Raw genomic sequence first — 21,836 nt, 5'->3', positions numbered from 1 at the left:
ATATGACTGGAATGACCACTCAAAGCAAAAAAAAATTCAGTAAACATGGCCTCTAAAATGCAAACCTTAAGATCTAAAAGCACTTCTTCATCTTCGATACCATGGACAAATCTCTTCTACTGCAAGCTCTTTGCTTCCCACATTTTGGAAAGAGGTAGCATGGACAAAAAAAATGTGGTAAACATGGGTGCTAAAATGCATACCTTAAGAGCTATGAAGGGGAACAACAGGGAAGTGAATTTTAAATGTCAAACACAGGTAACTTTATGTGCACGGAATGTCTATATCACAGAGATTACATAACATGTCATTAAGAATTCAACAATATTATGAAAAGGAGTCGAGGGACATGAAAGGGAAGCAGTTGTTGGGAAGGGAGTGAGACAGGGTTGTAGCCTCTCCCCGATGTTGTTCAATCTGTATATTGAGCAAGCAGTAAAGGAAACAAAAGAAAAATTCGGAGTAGGTATTAAAATCCATGGAGAAGAAATAAAAACTTTGAGGTTCACCGATGGCATTGTAATTCTGTCAGAGACAGCAAAGGACTTGGAAGAGCAGTTGAACGGAATGGACAGTGTCTTGAAAGGAGGATATAAGATGAACATCAACAAAAGCAAAACGAGGATAATGGAATGTAGTCGAATTAAGTCGGGTGATGCTGAGGGAATTAGATTAGGAAATGAGACACTTAAAGTAGTAAAGGAGTTTTGCTATTTGGGGAGCAAAATAACTGATGATGGTCGAAGTAGAGAGGATATAAAATGTAGACTGGCAATGGCAAGGAAAGCGTTTCTGAAGAAGAGAAATTTGTTAACATCGAGTATAGATTTAATTGTCAGGAATCGTTTCTGAAAGTATTTGTATGGAGTGTAGCCATGTATGGAAGTGAAACATGGACGATAACTAGTTTGGACAAGAAGAGAATAGAAGCTTTCGAAATGTGGTGCTACAGAAGAATGCTGAAGATTAGATGGGTAGATCACATAACTAATGAGGAGGTACTGAATAGGATTGAGGAGAAGAGGAGTTTGTGGCACAACTTGACTAGAAGAAGGGATCGGTTGGTAGGACATGTTCTGAGGCATCAAGGGATCACCAATTTAGTATTGGAGGGCAGCGTGGAGGGTAAAACTTGTAAAGGGAGACCAAGAGATGAATACACTAAGCAGATCCAGAGGGATGTAGGCTGCAGTGCGTACTGGGAGATGAAGAAGCTTGCACAGGATAGAGTAGCGTGGAGAGCTGCATCAAACCAGTCTCAGGACTGAAGACCACAACAACAACAAATGAAAAGGAATGTTGCTACTCACCATATAACAGAAATGCCAAGCCACAGGTGGGCAACAGCAAAAAGACTGTCACAATATAAGCTTTTGGCCAACAAGTCGTGGTATGCACAGCTGGACAGATCTAATGACGTATCTTCTATCTGCAGTCACAGGGATGGCCATGTGCAGGATTCCACCTCAGCCTTCTTTCAGTTCCTGCCCTTTTGCCATCTTCTTCAGGTGCCATGGAAGGACATGTAGAAGTATGACATCACCAACTCGGATTCTCACCACTCGTCTGTCTGGGAGTTTAACTTGGTGAAACTTATCCAGGAGCATGAGGTATGCCTCACTCCAGCACTTCCAGAGATCTGTATTTTCATGTAGTTTGAATTCTCTCATAAAGTCTGCTGTGGTCATTAGCTCAGGTCTGGCTGACAATACTGTACATCTCTCCCCAATGAGGAAATTGCTGGAGTAAATATGTAGTCCTCAATTTGATAAATGAGCCTTAAGTTCAGGGCAGCTTCAGTATCCACAAGCACAGTTTGTAGCTCTTCTTTGTCTGTAGTCAAGCAACTGAGTACTTTTTGGGGACATCTTTTTGTCGAGATGACCATTTTTTCCCAGAATCCTCCCCACCAATCCGTCTGCAGAGCTATAAATTACCAAGTTATGCCTTACTGAGCAGAATATTAATGAGTCTTATTAGCAGGTATTGTTGCCCACATTTCTGTTATTTCTGCATGGAACATTCGAATATTGTCACTGTAGATGGTGAGTGGAATGTCATATTGACCAATACATTTTTGTAGTGCCGATAATAATCAGTCTGTGGATGCACTGTAGACAAGCTCTATATGGATGGTTCTAATCATAGCACAGGTAAATAATGCAACATTGCATTTAATGCTGGCATTTCCTACTTTGGTATGTAATGGTCCTGCAAAATCAACATTGGTTACTTGGCAGGGTCTACATGGTGTTAGTCATCTGGTAGTGGAGCTTCTATTTCTTGACTAGTGACACCGCACAATATTTGACATGGGAGATTGTGATGAATAATATTCTTTATTGTGCAGTGCATGTGTAATATCCAAAAGGAGATTTGAAGCTGTGAAAAGTACAATTCCATTTCCAAGATGGTGCAAGCAAATGTGTGTATGTAGGATTAAAAGCTTTGTGAAATGGTTTTTGTCTAGAATAAATGGGTGTCATTTTCGGTGGTTAACTTGGTGTACTGTGAATGATCAGTGAGATGTCATAAATATTTGTCCAGAAAGGGGCTCACATTCTTTATTTTTGATCCCATTGGTAGTGGGACATTCTCCCTCAGAGCTTAGATTTGTTGTAAAAAAAACAGTGGTGTTATGTAGTGTAGTGGTGTAATGTGTGGTAAATTCTCTGTGCAAGTTCACCTTGTCAATCAGTTTTCTTTTAAATCAAAAAACATGGGCTGTGACTCATAGTAGTTTCCAGTAAGAACTAAATCTTTCAACATCTGTTAGTGGCTGGGGAGTTTATGCAAGGTAACCTAAGATCCAATTGAATGTTTTTAATTTCTGGCAAAGAGGCTGGAGCAAGATATTCATATGGCCAGACACTGCATTGCAGTTAGCCAAGGTGGACCATGCCACCATACAGGGTGTCAGAAACCTTTTGGGTCAAACTGAAACAAGTGACAGTGGGTCAACAACCAGTTATATTGGGATAGGGGATGAATGGTCATAAATGCATATTTATCATGTTTTGGACATTCACAGCATACACTGCATAACATGAACATAGCTCATAGTATTTGTTCAAAGTGATGATCACCAGTCTCAATGACTGTGTGGCAATGGTACACAAAGTTCTGCCGCACACTCTCGAAAATCTCTGGTGTCTTTCGTGCCAGCAAACAGGCAGCTTGAACTATAGCAAGCAGGTCTTCATCCGTTCCTGTGGTAGTTTCATACACCAGCATCGTGACGTAACCTTAGCGGAAAAAGCTCAGAGGAATGAAATCCAGCAATTGCACTAGCCATGGAACAGGACCTCCCCTTCGAATCCAGCACTGAGGGTACATGTTGTTCTGGTGCTCACAGACATTAAAACATCAAAATGGTGCACTGTCATATTGAAACTACGTTCTTTTGTGGACAACAAGGGGTACAATCCTCAAGAACTGTGACAGCACATCTTGCAGGAACACCAGGCAATGTGAACCAGTCAAATGAGGAGGCAGAAAATAAGGTCCTATAAGGTGACCCTGGCCAATTCGTGCCCATACGTTGACAGAGTGATTGCTGGTGGCCAACAATGTGGGTGGTGAGGGGATTGCCCTCACTCCAGACATGGCTGTGGAGGCTGTTGAAAACACCATCTCAGGTGAATGAGGCCTCATCCACAAACAATACAAATTGTACAAAGTTCAGCACTACAGCAGTGCAGTGGGTAATCCACTGGCAGAAGTGAATGTGGGGCTCAAAATCCATTGGTCATGTGGTTGCACAAATTCTTTAAGATATGGGGTGTAATACCTATTCGACCAGTTGTCTCCACACTGTATCCATTGAAGTATGTGTTTCACAGGCAGGTTGACGGGTGCTTGTTGCTGGGTGGTAAGTGACAGAATCCAGCATCATCCGTCTCAAAAGTCTGGTGTTTGAAGATGTCTTTGGCAGAAACCTCAGACCTCAGCTGGCTGTGGCATGAATGTCTTAAGGTGGTATCAATGGAGATAAACTTCTTTCAATTAGGATGATACCTGTTGGGAATGTGTTCTCTGTACATTCATGCTGGTGCATTAAATGCATGTCTGCTCACTTTCATAACGAGTAACATTCCAGTTTTGGCTATGTGTCATGCTCTATACACACAACACTCCCAACCATGAACACATCACATGCCATTCAATGCAGTCGATAACTGACACCAGGGATAGTGGTGTGTGTGTGTGTGTGTGTGTGTGTGTGTGTGTGTGTGTGTGTGTTTTGCACATGGTCATCACTTGACATACATGCTATAAGCTATGTTGTGTATAATATGTCTGTTTGGTGGTCAGGGGTGTAAGCTGTTTATGACCCGCTGCCTGTTCCAGTGTACAAAGGACACCAGAGACCAGAGGCAGAGCTGCATGCACCATTGCAGTATATGCACTAAGAGTGGCAGCCATCGCTTTGAACAATTACTATGAGCTATGTTGTTGTTATATGTTGTACACTGTGTGTAACACAATAAATATGCATATCTGACTATTGGTTCCCTATCTCAATATAATCGGTAGTGGACTTACTTTCACCTCTTTCAATTTGACCCAAAAAGTTTGAGACACCCTATATGTCCATCACATGTAGGGTCTAGGGCACGATTCCTAAAGGTAAATGGTCCACAGGATTGTCCTTACTTGGACAGTACTTCGACTGTGATGGTGAGTTGCAATTTTTAATTTCTGCTACCATATTGCACACAAAGGTTTTGGTGTACTAAGATAACCTTTTATCCAGGCAAGTGTCAGCACGGAGTCCATCCAAAGAATTGCTGTGTAGAAATCTTGTTCCTATTAATGCTGCCAACAGTTTCAGTCATAGCAATGTAATCTGCTTTAAGGGTGTTAGTCTACTTTTACTACAAATTATTGGAACATTGGACTTACCTGATATACAAGAATTCACCATATTCTCTCTCTGAAGCAACACAAAAGACATGAGTGAATCTGGTCCCAGAGTATCCACCTTTTTACATGAGTGTGTGATAGTTTTGGAAAAGCAGAGATTCAAGTATGCCATCATGCGGCAAGATGCTGAGGCAGAAGTTCATCCCACCCTAGCCCAAGCACCCAGGTACATTGAAATAAAATCTTTCCTGTTATGGATACTTGGATTACTAAGTGCAGGGGGTCATAGAAACTAGCAGTTGCTTGCAGTAAACTCTTTTCAGTGGTGACAGTCTAATATATCTTTTGATAACTGGCTGTTGATATGTACAAAATGTATCGTCTACTGTGTTCCGATGAACTCGCAACACCTGTGAAGTTTTTGTGAGCTCTGGTCTTCAGATTTCCATATTGTGACTAGCTGCTAAGACTCTGCTGCCCACTTTGATATAGGCGGTTTAATTTGACTCTGTAGTGCAGACAGTTCATAATAAAAGGTTAGTGGTCCATTCTTGTCAGCAGTGCCTGCTGCAAAGTCTTCCATATAAATGTTGTGGTCTAACAAGGAAGTTGGGGTAGGAAACTGCAATTAGTACATGCTTGCCAATTCTCTCAGAACACTGAACGCAAGAATGGACTACATTTAAACCTGTAGTGACTCATGCTACTTGTGTAAATGCACAGACACAGTGAAAGTACATAAAATATTCTGTGTGCCTACTTTTCTGTTATGTATTTTTTTGACGTTACTGTTTTCTCTGATTACTCTTTGTTTCTTATTGACTATTATACCTATACTGTGAATAGCACACACCTTGTAATTAATATGTGTGGAATAAATCTGTATTTGGGTGGACTACCACATATTTGGTGATGCCGACGTGATATGAATATATTAGCAATACCACTCCAACTTCGGCGTTCCAAATCACATCAGGACATATATGCATGTCACTTCCATGCCAGCCTTGTTGGGTGTATTTTATCACATGCTAACGGAAACTTCAACTTAGATGAGTGACTGTCTGGTCTGTCAAGCGCTGTAGGCAAGCGGGTTGCACTCAGCCCTTGTGAGGCAAACTGAGACGCTACTTGATTAAGACGTAGCAGCTCTGGTCTCATAAACTGACGAAACGACAGGGAGAGTGGTGTGCTGACCACATGCCCCTCTATATCCGCATTCAGTGACGCCCCTGGGCTGAGAGGATGACATGGCGGTTGGTCGGTACCATTGGGCATTCCGAGGCCTGTTCGGATAGAGTTTAGTTTTAATGAAAACTTTGACAGCTATTACTGAGCCAGCCCAGAGTAGCGGGATGATTGGAAGAGTGACGATAAAACAACTGCCTTTCTGGTGGTGCAGTCCAGCACTATTGTTTGTGCAGCTAGAGAGCCAGTTCATTTTAGTGCAGATTTCATCAGATGAAACAAAGTACAGTTACAGTGCTGCAGCATTAAGGGAAGATTTGGCCATCAAGATGCAAGATATCCTCGCGACACCTCCAGAAATGGAACTGTGTGCTATTATAAAGAATGCTCTGATTATGCACCTGTCTCAGTTGGAAGCAAAGTGCCTTGAGAAACTTCTATGGACAAAAGAACTACGAGACCACACTCCATCACAGCTCCTATGGCACCTGTGCATGTTAGCCAAAAAACACAGTCAGTGATGATGTGTTATGTAATATCTTGTTGTCGAGGATACCTGCTGATGCATAGAGAATTCTAATGGTGTGTCCAGGAGATGTGAATGTATTATCACAAACAGCAGACAAGATTGCAGGGTTCAAATGGTTCAAATGGCTCTGAGCACTATGGGACTTAACTTCTGAGGTCATCAGTCCTCTAGAACTTAGAACTACTTAAACCTAACTAACCTAAGGACATCACACACGTCCATGCCCGAGGCAGGATTCGAACCTGCGACCGTAGCGGTCGCGTGGTTCCAGACTGTAGCACCGAGAACCGCTCGGCCACTCCGGCTGGCTAAGATTGCAGGGATGTACCCTCAATGAGCATTACAACACTGGTGATGAAACTGGATAACACAGTTGCAATTACTTTAGCGTCATTGCGGTCTCATTTTGCAAAACTAACTACACAAATTGCTGCACTGCAGACTGCACATACCAAACAACAGCCACATTGATGTTCGTCAAGAAGTTGTAACCATTTGTGGCAGCAAACACCTCCTGGTATCATGGAAAAATTGGTGCACACGAAAATGCACACCACCATGCAAATGGAAGCATGACACAGAATCTGTGGCAGCTAACTCTGTCTTCAATAGTAATATGTGACAATTATTCATCACAGATGACAGTAGAAAGGTGCAATATTTAGTGGATGCAGGAGCTGAAGTGTCAGTGTATTCAGTACATAAATTACTGGATCACAACTGTGATAGTTATCACTTACACTCTGCCAATGACTTGAAGATTAAGACCTATGGATGAGTCACATTAATGCTCAATCTTGGTCTCCATTGAATGATTGAATGGCAGTTCAAAGTGGTTGATGTCTCACAACCAATCTTGGGGGCAGATTTCTTGTCTTTCAGTGATTTGCTTCCTGACCTGTGCTGGCAGCAATCAATCTAAATGCTTAAGGAAGGATTGATTACACTGCCCCAATGACAGTATGTGTAATTGCCAAGGATACACAACATATGTGATTGCTGAAGGATTTTCCTGAAGTTATGAGGAGGTCACCTACATTACCACCAGTTAAGCATACAACAGTGCACGACATTCTCATTACACTGGGCTCACCTACTATGGCTGTCCTAAGGCTCTGGCACCTGAAAAGCTAAAAATAGTTAAGCAGGAATTTCACAGTATGTTAGCAGAAGGTGTATCTTGATCTTCAAGTTAGGAGCTGGGCAGCCCTGTTGCACATCATTCCAAAGAAGATCAATGGTTGGCATCCGTGTGGTGACTACCACCAGTTAAACCCAAGGACCATTTCGAATCAGTATCCCGTATCACATATTGAGGATTTCTCCATCAGTGTGCACGATAAGATGATCTTTTCCATGATAATACACGTTATCAGATACCTGTAGCAATGGAGGATGTGCCTAAAACATCTGTCACTACACTTTTTGGATTATCTGAATTTTCAGATGCATTGGGTGCATTTGTACCACCTAATCAATGATTTGAACATGTCCACTCTGACATTTTAGGACATCTCATCATTTTTAAGGCTACAGGTTCTGTCTCACAGTAGAGGACTGATTCATGAAGTGGCCAGAAGCATTGGCAGTGACAGATATCACAGCAGAAATGGTAGTACAGACATTCTTTCGTGGGTGGATCGCTCGATTTGGCATGCTTTTACGCATCACTATTGATCGAGGATGTCAGCTTGAAGCATATCTTTACAAGACACTGTCAACGTTACTAGGCATTAAATGCATATGCATTTCACCCTGTGGAACAGGTCAACATTACTAGGCATTAAATGCATACACATTTCACCCAGTGGAAAACGGCACAGTTGAGTGCCTACATCAGCAGCTCAAGTCAGCTCTATGGTGTTATGCTGCGCAGCAGTGGACTGAGGCACAGCCTATTGTCCTCCGTGGGTTGCGAACATCTTTCAAGAGTTATTTTCTGGGCATAGCAGCTGAACTCCTCTATGGTCGAATATTACAACTGCTGGCAGAATGCGTGCTTGATGGGACAGATGACAATGTAGCGTCTTTGGAATTTGGTGTTAAATTTAGAACACTTATAAGCCAGCTTCAGCCCGTCTTTCCCAGAGAGCAAACTTGATGATGTCCATTCATTTGTGCAGACTTAGACAGCTGCGCACATGTATTTTTATGCAATGAGTCTGTTCACAAACCACTTCAACCACCATATGAGGAACCATTACTTGTGTATTAAGAGGAGACAGTGAAACGTTCAGAGTTGACATTCGTGGTGTGCCATCTACAGTTGCCCTTGACTGGGTCAAGTGTATATTTCTCGATGTGCAATTAAACTGACCAGCCAAGTCAATATCAATCGCCTTCAAACTGTGATACACAGGTACACTGTGCCGCCAGCGATGACGGTAACCACGTCGCAGAGGCATTGCTGTTCAGATGGAGTCAAAACAAATGGCATGCTTGGAACAAGAGTACCATAAGGCTGTTTAGCCAACAGTCCTGTAGTCTCAGCAATACTCCATGTCTTCCAAGCCAAAATATTAGCATCTGGAAATGCTTCAAGGCCACCATAATCTACTTGAATGCCCCATACAACAGCAAGTGTCAGCCAGGTACTACCTCCAAACACTGCTTGTACATCACAGGTAAAGTTCAGATGGAGTCCACGAAAAACATTTGGACCTGCGTTAACGTCCAAGCGATAAACGCTACTGGGGTCCAGCTGCGCCGCAGCACGGAGCGTCATTCGCTGTGCGAACGTGGAGGAGTGCAGACGCATAGCTCTGGGTGTCTCACTGGGCATCGGCTTGCTGCGTTCACTTGTGTTAACGTGCCACAGCAATGCCTCTGCGATGTGGTTACCGTCGTCGCTGGCGGCGCAGTGTACCTGTGTATCGCAGTTTGAAGGCGATTGATATTGACTTGGCTGGACAGCAATTGATTGGAGGTCCAAATGTTTTTTGTGTTTCAAGCAGATTATGGTGGCCTTGAAGCATTTCCAGATGCTAATATTTTGGCTTGGAAGACATGGAGTATTGCTGAGACTACAGGACTGTTGGCTAAACAGCCTTATGGTACTCTTGTTCCAAGCATGCCATATGTTTTGACTACAAGAAGTAAGAAGAAGTTAAATGCTGATGAGTACCTCTTTTTGTGGGCGAAAGTCGGCTGTGTTTAGGAGTGGGGATGGTGGGCGGGTTTTGTTTCTTCTGTATGTTTCGCATCTTAATGCGGGTGACCTGTTTGCATCTTAATGCGGGTGACCTTGAACGGGACTTAGTCTCTGGCGAGGCTGCTGCAATGACGCGGGCCCTAGTTCTACTAGGCCCGCGTTGCAGATTCTGCGGTTTTACTTCCGGTGATAAGGGACTGTAGTGCTCTCTGGTGGTAATTTTCCTGTAGCAGTGTAGGCTCTGCAGTGGCAGTAGCATGTTAAGGTGAGGCGTTAGAACCTCAATAGAATAAAATCTCAAAGTCCTTCTCAGACGCACAGCCAGAGGCCATCCTAGAAAATGCACTAATAAGCCAGCACCACTAGTTACAAAAGTGAAGATGCCACTACTGAAGACCCTTCTGCACGCCGCCTTGCTAACATGCCGCAACCGATACCGAACATTACCGTGCAGGAGACAGTGCTAAGCTTAAATACCCCTCAACCAGATGTCCCTGGATTCAAGAGTGCTGTGACAACATGTTCTGGGTGTCATATCAGATTCAGCATGAAATATTGTAGACACTGGAGGGGCAGAAGGAATCGTGTGTGTGAAAGCACATACGCAGTGACAGTACATAAATATTGTGTGTCTACTTTCCTGTTATCTATTATTTGACGTTACTTTCTTCTCTGATTACTCCTAGCTTCTTATTGACCTTTGTAACTAGTACTATAAATAACACACCCTGTAATTAATATACATGGAGTAAATCTATATTTGAGCAGATTATCACAAGCCCAAAGGGAAGTCTGCAAAATTGATATGTAGTCATCCTTCAATTGCTGCTCCCTTTGTTTGCTTTTTGCTTATGATTGCTGTGCCAGAAGAATCTAGTCAGGTCTCTGTCACCCAGAAGGATAACTGTAAAAACGCTTGGATAATATCTGTAACAATGGCGAAACATCACATTTGAAAGTGCACGGATGCTACAGTTACTTCAGGAAGCAGGTGTGATCTGCTTTATAAGACATCATTAAGTGAAGAAGAGCCCTTTTCATGTGAATATTCACTGAATATGATGTCCCATTTTGTGCTTTCATGTTTCTCCCTCATTAATATTTGCCAAGGCAAATAAAAGGCGTCGGTTGAATTCTGTGGTGGGATCAGCCTTACATGTTTGTTTTGGATGTAGTTTGACATATGTCTCTCACATGTGTCACAGAGGTTATCATTCTTCTCTAGAGGTCCCTGCAACAGAAGGAAACATTTTTTGGCGTTACTGAGGTTATCTTGATGGATGACTTCAGATTTTTGTGGAAGATGACTACCTTTCTTCGATAGGAACTGTGAAATTCCTCGAAAAGTTCTGAATCTTTCACACTGGTGGTGTGATCTTGATCTTTGCATATCTGTACTGCCACTATATCCCAAAAGTTCTTGACTATGTTGTCAAATGCTTGAGTGCATGGCAGGTTGACAAGGTTACTGATAGATCACTCTGCAGAAATCCTTAAGTGGTTTCTGCTAAGAGTGCATCCGAATTTCAAAGATAGTAAGGCTAGAAGTTGAGAGATGCGTATTGGTGTTGTGTTCTGAACAATTCTCCAATAATGATCTGCGCTGATTAGTAACTCAATGGGAAGATCATCATATGCTTCTGCTGGACTGGCCAGTTGGAAATTAGTAATGTGTTTGGTTTTGAATTCTTCTGATACTGGCTGCCACATTCCCTTTCGGGAATGAAAACTCTCAAATGCAGTAAACTCAATGTGAGCATGGCTCTTTAAGTTATGATCAACAACCTACTGATAAAATTAAACAATGGAAAATCCAGGATGGAATGTAACAATATCATGAGAAGGAAAGTTGCTACTCACCATATAGTGGAGATGCTGAGTCGCAGATAGGCACAACAACATGATTTTCACACTTAAAGCTTTCAGCCAATGGCCTTTGTCAACAATAGGCACACATACTCACACACACACTCACGCAAATGCAACTGACAAGCATGACTGCAGTCTCAGGCAACTGAAACCAAACTGTGAGCAGCAGCACCAGTGCATGATGGGATGGTGACTGGGTGGGGGAAAGGAGGAGGCTGGGGCAGGGAAGTGGGGGAATAGTATGGTAGGGATGGCGGACAGTGAAGTGCTGCAGGTTGGGCGGTGGGCAGGGCAGAGGGATGGAGTGGGGGGGGGGGGGGGGGGGAGTAGTGGAAAAGGAGAGAAATAAATAAATAAACTAAATAAAACAAAATAAATAAAAAAGACTAGGTGTGGTGGTGGAATGACGGCTATGTTGTGCTGGAATTTATTTCCCTCAATTTCTTTCCTTTTCCACTACCTCCCCTCCCCCCCTCCCTCCCCACCTCTCCCCAGCCCGCCACCCAACCTGCAGCACTTCTGAAATCATGATTCCTGCATTGTATTATATGCCACCATACTATCCCTCCACCTCCCAGCCCCAGCTTCCTCCTTTCCACCCAGTCTCCACTAACATCGTGCACTGGTGCTGCTGCTCGCAGGGTGGTTTCAATTGTCTGAGACTGCAGTCGTGTGTGTGAGTTGCGTCAGCGTGAGTGTGTGTGCATGTGTGTGTCTATTGTTGACAAAGGCCATTGGCCAAAAGATTTAAATGTGAAAATCTTTTTGTTGTGCCTATCTGCGACTCAGCATCTCCGCTATATGGTGAGTAGCAACTTTCCTTCTCATAATATTGTTACTGATAAAATTAGATTGGCTGATACCATCTAGAATGCATCAAGTGAGTCTATTTACTCCGGTGGGCCCTTTTACGTACACATGAGATGTCTGAAGGTGTGTGTGTGTGTGTGTGTGTGTGTGTGTGTGTGTGTGTGTGTGTGTGTGTGTGTGTCTCAGATATCCAGTGTTCACACTGCTGGTGAAACTGTGCTGGACAGAAGTAACTAACAGAGTAGAATGTTCTGAATTTGTGCAGACCAACTTGTGATGACCTTTCCTGCAAAAGAGACAAAATGCTTTTCCTTTCTTCCTGCAGTCTTTTGCTGTATGAGTCTGCTTAAGGCAAAGAAAGCATGTATTACTGGATCCCAAAAGCTTGAGGCAATTGTGAATATTCTTTACTGTCTTGCAATCTTGTGTCTGGTGACCACGCTGCTCGCAAAACCCATGGTATTCTTCTACCTCCCGTACTGACTCAGGTAATTTATGTCCTGGCTTAGAACGAATGTTGAGGTGCTGCCATAGGTGGTACAGTGCTAGTTAATCTGTCTGTTTCTCCTTGAATGCTTGTGCTGTCAGTTTTTGGGTACTAACACTTGACTATAGTGTTCTAGTTCTCCCCTAGCACCTGTAGAGCCCAGGGAGTCAGATGTAACATACAATATGGCTTTCAGACGATCAAGATTTGCCTGAATATTTTTATCTCTGTCACCATAACATGTATGTAAAATTTAGTGTGCTCACAGAAAGCTGAATTTACAGCAGTACCTTCTATCAAACTCTTGGGTTACCCCTCAAGGTAACCTCTAAAAAACAAGTGCTTGACAATTGACAAGTTCAGGTCTGTGGCAGTGGAAGATCCAAACTGTTCCCAAAAGTGAATCCAATGATCAATGCCACTGGAGAATGGCTCTAGCCTAATATATGGTACTAAAATACTGTTACATGACTGTGTAGAAACCTCTGAAGTCATCCTAATGGCCATGATGTACGAAATTTTTCCCTCAGTATTGTGTTTTGCCATCAGGATCACTTGGTTTGCCAGGTTTGTGTATCTTTGCATGCTGATACATGAACTTCGTACTCTATTTCATTGAGTAAGTCTTGAATAATGTTATCCAAGGTTAGCAGATTAGCTAAAGTACACGTGACTGCTAACATGTGCCACCTCATTTCTGGGCACGGAATCATTAAATGAATTTGTTTGGCTAATGATGTGAGTAACATTGGAACACTGTGTCCCTCATCTACTTCTTATCTTGCAAAGACAATCTGCTGTTTCAATGGCCGTGGCCATGATCTGTGATAGTACTCTGTAAACTTCCGTATTGACCTTCTCTCTAGAGGTCAATTATGCTTGTTACGAAATCAGTTATCCTCCTACATTATGATCAACTATTACTTCAGCTGCTAGTAAGCGGGGAGTAATGTAGTATGTTCCAGTAATGAATACAGATATACCTAATGCCCCAATGCATGAATGACTTAGCTGGAGTTGCACATTGTGCGTTACGTGCGAAGAAGATCCTAACGTGTATTTGCCATTTGGTCACTCGGAATCAGTGTGCGCTCAATTGGTGTGTCTTTGACATCCCTGTGATCCTGAATGTTCCTGTTCATGTCACTGCATCTTGGATTTTGGCACCAGAAAATGTTGAGGAATTTTAAACATCAAACACTGGTAACTTAATTTGCACAGGGTCTATATATCAGACGTTACATAATTTATATAATACAATGCAGGAATCATGATTTCAGAATTTATCCACAATCTATGAGAACTTCTTCAGTAGAAGACATGTGTTCCACAGTAGTAAATATGAATAAATGTTCATACCTCTTAAGGTATGCAACTTAGAGCCCACATTTATTGGACATTTTTTCCCTGTTTTAGTCCATACCACCACTGCTCAAAATATAGAAAGAAAAGAGTTTGCAGTAGAAGAGATTTGTTTCACAGAATCAGAGATAAAGAAGTGCTCATAGCTCTTAAGATATGCATTTTAGAGGCCATGTTTACTCGAATTTTCTTGCTTCAAATGACCATTCCTGTCATATCCCTGAATATTGGCCATTCCTCCTGGGACACCCTGTATTCTCTCTTACCAAAGCTGTCACAGTTTCCTCCATTGCAGTGACATCTACTGCTTCTGCCAGTGTCACTGTTCTCTGAGCACACACACTAATGTCTCTATTGTATTGTCATAAATCCCTTACATCAACATAGCTCTATTTAGTTTCCACAAGAGCTACCTGGTTGCTTTGACTCTGGCATTGTACCTCAGGTGATGACACATTGCACCTGGGTGTGAGCCCCACTGTGCTATGCGTTCCCTGCATTTCTGCCAACTCATTAACATTTTGCATGTATAATTTGCTAACATTCTTGTAATGGCATAATTTTCTACTAGAATGACATGCACATCTCACCAAATGGCACTTAAAATTCTCACTAGCAACTTACTTCACACAGAGGCAGTTACTACAGTTCCACAAATTTCTATAAAGTTTCATGCTGCACTGGATTTACAAGCTTAAATGTAATATTGCAGTGGTTGGTAAACTCATTTAAAATATTATTATTGTGATTGAATGACTGCTGTTTTAAGTGTTTCAGACAAACTAACAAATTGCCTACTGGGTTACTCCTATGCATCAGTGCCATTACACAAACCATGATCTCTGTTACGTGATGTGCCTACTAAGCTGCTTCATTCACCGTGTAAAGTCTCGGTGCTGCTGTGCACCGTCCGCTGCTGAGCATCGTCTGCTGCTAACAGTCGTCCACGTCCTTGCACTGCCATCTGCTGCTGCTGCACTGCAACATTTCTGTAGGACTCGTCCCAGCTTCTTCTTCTACCTTCTTTCCTCTCCCATTTGCTCTGCTCCTGCTGCTAGCTTGCATAATGTGTTGTTCAATTAAAAAGGATTCTCAGAGCTGTTCTGTTCTTTTACTTGATGTCAGGCTGAATAGCTCTGATATTTCAAAAGGAATTGGATCCTATTCCAATAATTAATAGGACATAGTTGCTGCATAGTGAAACTGCAAAGAACACCACGCTAATTCATGAACAACTCAAGATTTAACGCCATAAAACTATATCTGTTGCATCCAGCAAGTGGTCTGAACATTGCTTGGCGGGTCCATCCAATGAGCTATCAGTGGTATTGCCTAATTGAATATTTCTGATGATTATGCAACATTCAAGGAAATACAAACAACAATTCAATAAGTGATTAACAATCTTTCATGTTTTCCTGAGCAAATGCTCCCATGGAGGAAGTACACTAGGCTGCATGTTCAGTGACAGAAACAGAGCAACTTGTAATTCCTGACCCAGGGTCTAACCGACACAAAGTTCCTCCAACTGACTGTCTCACAGCTAGCTAAACTCCCACAAATGATGTGCCTCCGCCTTATAAATGATCTGTTGGTGTCCCCAGCACTGACCTCAACCAATGCCTCAATCTTCACCTCATAGCAGTCAACAAGATGACTGTTTCAGCTTTTCATAGAACAAAGCAACCCCACATACCGAGGCACTTTTCTAGCTGTGTCAGCTTACCATTAGGTGATGCTGATGGACATTAGCACCAGTTCACTTTGCTCACTATTCTTCTCATATCCTGATTCCAGTAGTTAACATGTCGGACTGGTTATCTGCAAGCTGATTCCCTAACTCTAGCTACTGCCACGGCTCTCAGGCATGCATTACTCGCATTTGTGACAATCGATATGCAAACACACAACAAATACAAAAATTATTAAAACATTAATTTCAGTCAAAAACTCGTTGCTCTACACTTACACACACAAGTTTGTAATGAACTCTGTGTTCCAACTGCTGTCAGTTCCACTATTGATATCTACTGCTCATGACCTGGCATACTGCTGATGGGAATAATGATAAGGGCTTTATATTACAGAAAAGAGCTGTGAAAGTAATCCACAACATTAATAAAAGAGAATTCCTATTTGAGACACATGATGTTTACAATCAAATGTCAGTACATTCCACTTGCTTATGGTTACTGTAGCAAACAGGAGAAATCTTTTCCAGGTTAATTTTATATTTGTTATTCTGGAGTAATGTTTTATCATGGACATTCTACTTCTTGATGATATTCATGGCATATAAATGCTTATAAATGTACATCTACCTTTTCGTTTCCTACAAAAACTTTGTTACTCGAGTTTGTTTTGCACTGTTACTTTTGGCACCAACATCTTAATTTTTCTGACTCTTTTCTCTTTTCTCAGGGTATGCTCAAAAATACTGTTTATGTAAACAACATTATTGTTGCGAGTTCTCAGAGTATCTGTTTCCTTCTTGCGAGTTCCATTGTTAAATATCTTGGGAAAAAAATTACCATGGGTGAGTACCATAGACTTTTCTTTAGAGGCTTAAACCCATTTAATTTTGAGATGACATGTTAATTAGTTTCACAAATACTTCAAACTCATAAAAGAGCTTGAGTTATTTGTGGAACAAAAGCAGACTCATAAACGAAAATAAATTAAATCTGCATTCTGTTTGTATAACTAAAAGTATTGGACTTATTTTAATATATATAAATTAATCTCTGTTAGTTATTGTAACAAGAGTGTTTTCTCCATATCACACTGATTAATGATATTTTCTTTTGTAGTGATAGCTTATGTTGGAGCTGCAGTATGTTTAATGTCAGCTTACTGGACTTACAGCCCCTCATCTACCTTGGCCTGCTTGGCTCTCTTTGTGTCATTTTCCAGTGTGAGCCAAAATACAAGTTTAGCCACTATTGTGGACATGTTCCCAACAAGCATCAGGTAATGTAATACAGTTTGCTAGCTACTGTACATCACAGTGAACTTTCTTATTTTTGTATTTTCTTGTGTGTTTTTCTCTCTATTCATTGACAGTCTGAACACCAAAATTCTAAATGAATTAAAATACTTCTTTTGGCACATGTACAACATCTACAACTAATCAGTGACCTTTCTCATGCCCCTATGGGGACATCAAGAGTTTAAAGAGATTGAAACATCACTGGAGTCCCAAGGAGACTGTCTTTGGAGGAGTTGTGCAGTGCATTCTTGAAGTTGTAATGGTGTGGAAGCTTGGTCAATTCATCCTATGCAATAAAATGATTCATGTATAACTGTGTCATACATCATTCGGTAGTGGTCCTATTATTTTTTACTACCACAGTTCCACATTGGTGATCCTGCATTTTCCTGTGGATATGCGACATTTCTCTGTTCAGTGATATTCAGTTGGATCATACCACGACAATGTGGTAAACACATTCTACAGCAACCATCGCACCAATGCTGGATTACATCAGCAATTTGTGAGCAATGAATGAAGAACAATGTTGTTTCTGTGCTAATCGCATAGTGCAAACTGAGAGTGTTGTTAATCTCCACAATGATCCCACAGACAGTGAACAATGTCAATGACGATTCTCAACAATGGACCTCTTAGTAGATTTCAAGGTGGATACACTGATAGAAAGGTGTTTGAATCACCCGCACTGTACATCATGTATAAATCTTGTGCCTTCCATGTCCTCTGTACCACATACTGGATACGAGCACCCGCACTCCACATCAGCATGACCCAATGTGTTAAACAAACAATCAGCAGCCATCTTACCATGTGCCGCATGCTTACTACACTGTGTTGTGGATGATGTTCACTTGAACAGTGTGACAAATCAGTGTGTCATCCAACACAGTTCATGTGCCAGTGTCTTGCTACCTGTGTCTGCCGTGCTGCACTTGAATTACAAACAACTGCATCCCGTTACCACCCAACCAGTTGTGCATTATGGACCACTGTCAGCTTGACTATACTACACAGCAGTTCACCACAGATCAGATCAGTCCGTGTCCCCACAAACAATTTAATGTGTCATTGCCTACCATAATATGGTGCAATTGCTGGTTTTGTGCCACCCGCTGCTACCGCATCATCTTCCGGATACTAGCACCCACATTCCACATTGCCGCAACCAGTTGTGCATCAGTTTTACTGGCCAGTAACCACACTATCCCACATGATGAATACCAATCAGGGCACACAAGTTACTTCTCTGACAACCAGTGCTGCACAAGCCCAAAGCTCTCTGAGTAATATTCCCACCAGGCTCGTGCCACCCATGTGCCATCACCTCGGACTGCCACATCTCATAATGCCATACCAGGGGGCATTTTAAGAGCAATCAGTGGTGACATCATCACCTGCACTAAACTCACACACATGGGTCCCACAAGTTCATATTCGCAGAGTGTTAACTACCCCACACAGCCTCCAGTTGACAAAGATCGCCCAGCACTGTGGTTTGCCACTGCTAAAATTGTTTTCAAATCATCCAAAATCTTTGATGACACTCCAAAATATGTAAATATCCTCTGTCATCTGGGCAAACAGGCAGAGCTGATCAGCAATATCATCCTGGCACGTCCACAGATGAACAAGTACAAGACTGCTAAGCTAAAACAGCCTTCCTACACCAACTTTCCTGCCTTTCTGTACAACAACTTTGCAAGGCACTGTATGGTCAGCATTCACAACTTGACAAACCTTCACAGTACCATTGCCATCTACGAATTAGCATTGGTACTAACCTACTATCCGACACAGCTCTGTGGACCCTGTGGCTCATCAACCTGGCGACGGACCAACAGCTCGCCATGATAATGCGTGCTGCAAAAATACTTGAGCAGCGACTCCTGCTTGTGAACCATCTGACCTCAGTCATAAATAGAAACCACATCAGTAACAAATAGTGCTCAAATGCCCCCCACTTGGCACAGTAAATGGTGCACCCCACACCACCTGAAGTGTGCCAAACTTCTGCGACAGCTAATGAAGAAAGCAGTGCCACATAGCACCCCCTGCCAGTGCCACACCCATCTGAACCACCAATGCCTTCACAGCAGGCAGCTGCCACATTAACAGATATGACCGGAGCTGAACCTTCAGTCTGTCGGTTTCATCACCAGTTCGGGCAAGCCGCACATAAGTGCCACGCCCTCTGCAGATACTACCCAAATGCCAGCCACTGACCAATTCAGATGGTCTGACTTGTCTTTATGACTAAACTCATCTCTGTCACTCTGGTATCACACAGATAAAGGACACTCCACCAACGGCACTGTGTGCATGTCTCTTCGTCCTTGACCTCACCACCCAAATGTACTTTTTATTGGATATGGTCTCAGACATTAGCTCACTCCCATCATTAGCACAGCAAGTTTCATCCAATGTTGACCTTGTACCCACATTCAGCTACTGACGCTGAGATCCAGTTATACAGCATGACATCAGTCACTGTTTGCCTAGCAACAATCTTCAGGGGGCCTTGTGTGTAATTGACATCACAGAGTCAGTCTTGGGAATTGACTTACTATATTCCAGTCAACTTTCGCTGGATTTGTGCAAACCTTGCTCACACAGCATATGACAGTATATCATTCGGATGGTGTCATCACACCGTTCCCATCTACAAACTGACGTGACCCTACAGAATGTCACATTTTCAATAACTTCTGTGCTGAAACCTTCCATGACTGCACTCACACAGTAAACCTAAATCCTAATGGCACATCAATGAATTTTCAAATGTCAGTCACAATCACAAAATCTATGACACGAGAATTCTTTGCTTACGTGCTGTGTCGAAAACATTGCTGCAGCAGTTACATCAGCATGTGACCATCAGCAGTCCTTATTCTCACAGCAGCTGGTTACATCAAATGCTCATGACAAAGGAGCTGCCCCACCACCACAAGACAACAGTCATGCCCACATCAGTGTAAGGCAATGTGCAGTATTAACAAACAGTGCTTTCGCTACTGCCACCTCCCGCTCCCCAGCACTCACATGCATGGTCAAAGGTACAGCATTCCACTTCATTACAAAAGAACTTCTGCCCAGCTGTCAAAAACCATGCCCTTTCTATCCAGCAGATCTGCAGATTGCAAAGAATGTTGCCTACGAACTGCTCCAAGCGGGGATCGTGCGACCGTCAGACAGCCTCTGAGATCAAACTTGTACAGAAAAAACATGATACCTTAAGGCTCTGTGGTGATTACAGGGGCCTTAATTTCAGGACAGTTCATGACTACTATCAGTTCCCAACACACAAGATTTTACTTACACACTTGATGCCACATTATTCACTGTCATCAACTGTAAACTCACATACCTGCAGGTTCTGATGTACTAACACGACATTTCAAAAACTACCATCATTATGCCATTTGGACTCTTTGAGTACCTGTATAAGCTGTTTGACTTAAAGACTGCAGCCCAAACATGGCAGTGATTCATTGATGGGCTTCTCCCCTGAGTCCCCAACAGCTACAGGTATTTAGACAACATTTTGATTTACTCCAACTATCTCAAAGACCACTTGGTTCATTTAGAGCAGGTCTTAGCCACTCTCTGTGAAGAAGGTGTTTTCATTAACAAGGCTAAGCTTCAACTTCAGCGTATGTATATTCCAGGACCTGCCTCCACCAGAGATGTACTGTGACCTACATTGTTTCCTTCGCACACTAATTATTTACCCATGCAACTTACCACACACAGCTGCTGCTGCTGCTGACAGATATGTCAGCTGAAAACGACAATTTGCCAAGGGAAAGGTCGAATGGGTGGCAAGCGTGAAAGAAGTATTCCAGATGCTGCCACCCCAGCCCATCCCGACCTGAACACGAGACTCACCATTACCACAGATGCTAGCAACACCACAGTGGGGGCCTTTATGGAGCAAATCATCGACAACAAACCGCAACCACTTACATTCTTCCCCAAGAAGCTTACACCTACCCAGTCTAAGAGGTCTGCCTTCAATTGCGAGGTGATCACGATATACGCAATGATCAAAAATTTTTGAGAGGACATCGAAGGACACAACATAATTGTTTACACTGACCAAAAGGGACTTGTGGACGCAATCGAGAACACACTTCAAGACTTCAGTATACACTGTTTGCACCACTTGGACCTCATTTCGCAGTGCACTACTGATGTCCACCACATCCAAGGGGCAGAGAACATAATCACAGTCCTTATCCTCACAGCTGCTGGTTACATCAAACGCTCATGAGAGTGTAAGACAATCTCATGGATCAGTGAAATTTCATTATAATACAACTATGAACTTACAGCTGCAGAGCGAGCAAACAACCCTTCCATCGACGATCTCATGACAGATACAATGACCAGTCTTTGGATCAGATGTCGAATCTTACCCAATATCAAGCTAACACTGCTGTGTGACGCGTCCCAAGATAGGATATGCACCATTGTGCCACTCAGTATGTAATGGGAAGTATTCAACAGCCTACACAACCTCGAGCCACCCAGAAATCAGGACAACAACATGCATGGTCACAGACAGATTCATGTGGCATGGGGT

The 21,836-nt window shown here is 42.5% G+C and overlaps 1 protein-coding gene across 2 annotated transcripts in view; it reads left to right on the top strand.

The window, feature by feature from the left end:
* LOC126263657 (synaptic vesicle glycoprotein 2A-like) overlaps positions 1–21,836 on the top strand; it is a 232,581-nt gene that overhangs the window by 140,129 nt on the left and 70,616 nt on the right. For both annotated transcript variants that reach the window (XM_049960763.1, XM_049960764.1), the window contains 2 exons: positions 16,684–16,798; positions 17,073–17,232. In XM_049960763.1, coding sequence (XP_049816720.1) covers positions 16,684–16,798; positions 17,073–17,232 — 275 coding nt within the window. The remainder of the gene's footprint in view (positions 1–16,683; positions 16,799–17,072; positions 17,233–21,836) is intronic.

This window comes from Schistocerca nitens, chromosome 6 (assembly GCF_023898315.1).
Source record: "Schistocerca nitens isolate TAMUIC-IGC-003100 chromosome 6, iqSchNite1.1, whole genome shotgun sequence".
Lineage (NCBI taxonomy): Eukaryota > Metazoa > Arthropoda > Insecta > Orthoptera > Acrididae > Schistocerca > Schistocerca nitens.
Note: the sequence above shows the minus strand (reverse complement) of the source record. Positions and strands in the feature narration are given on the sequence as shown.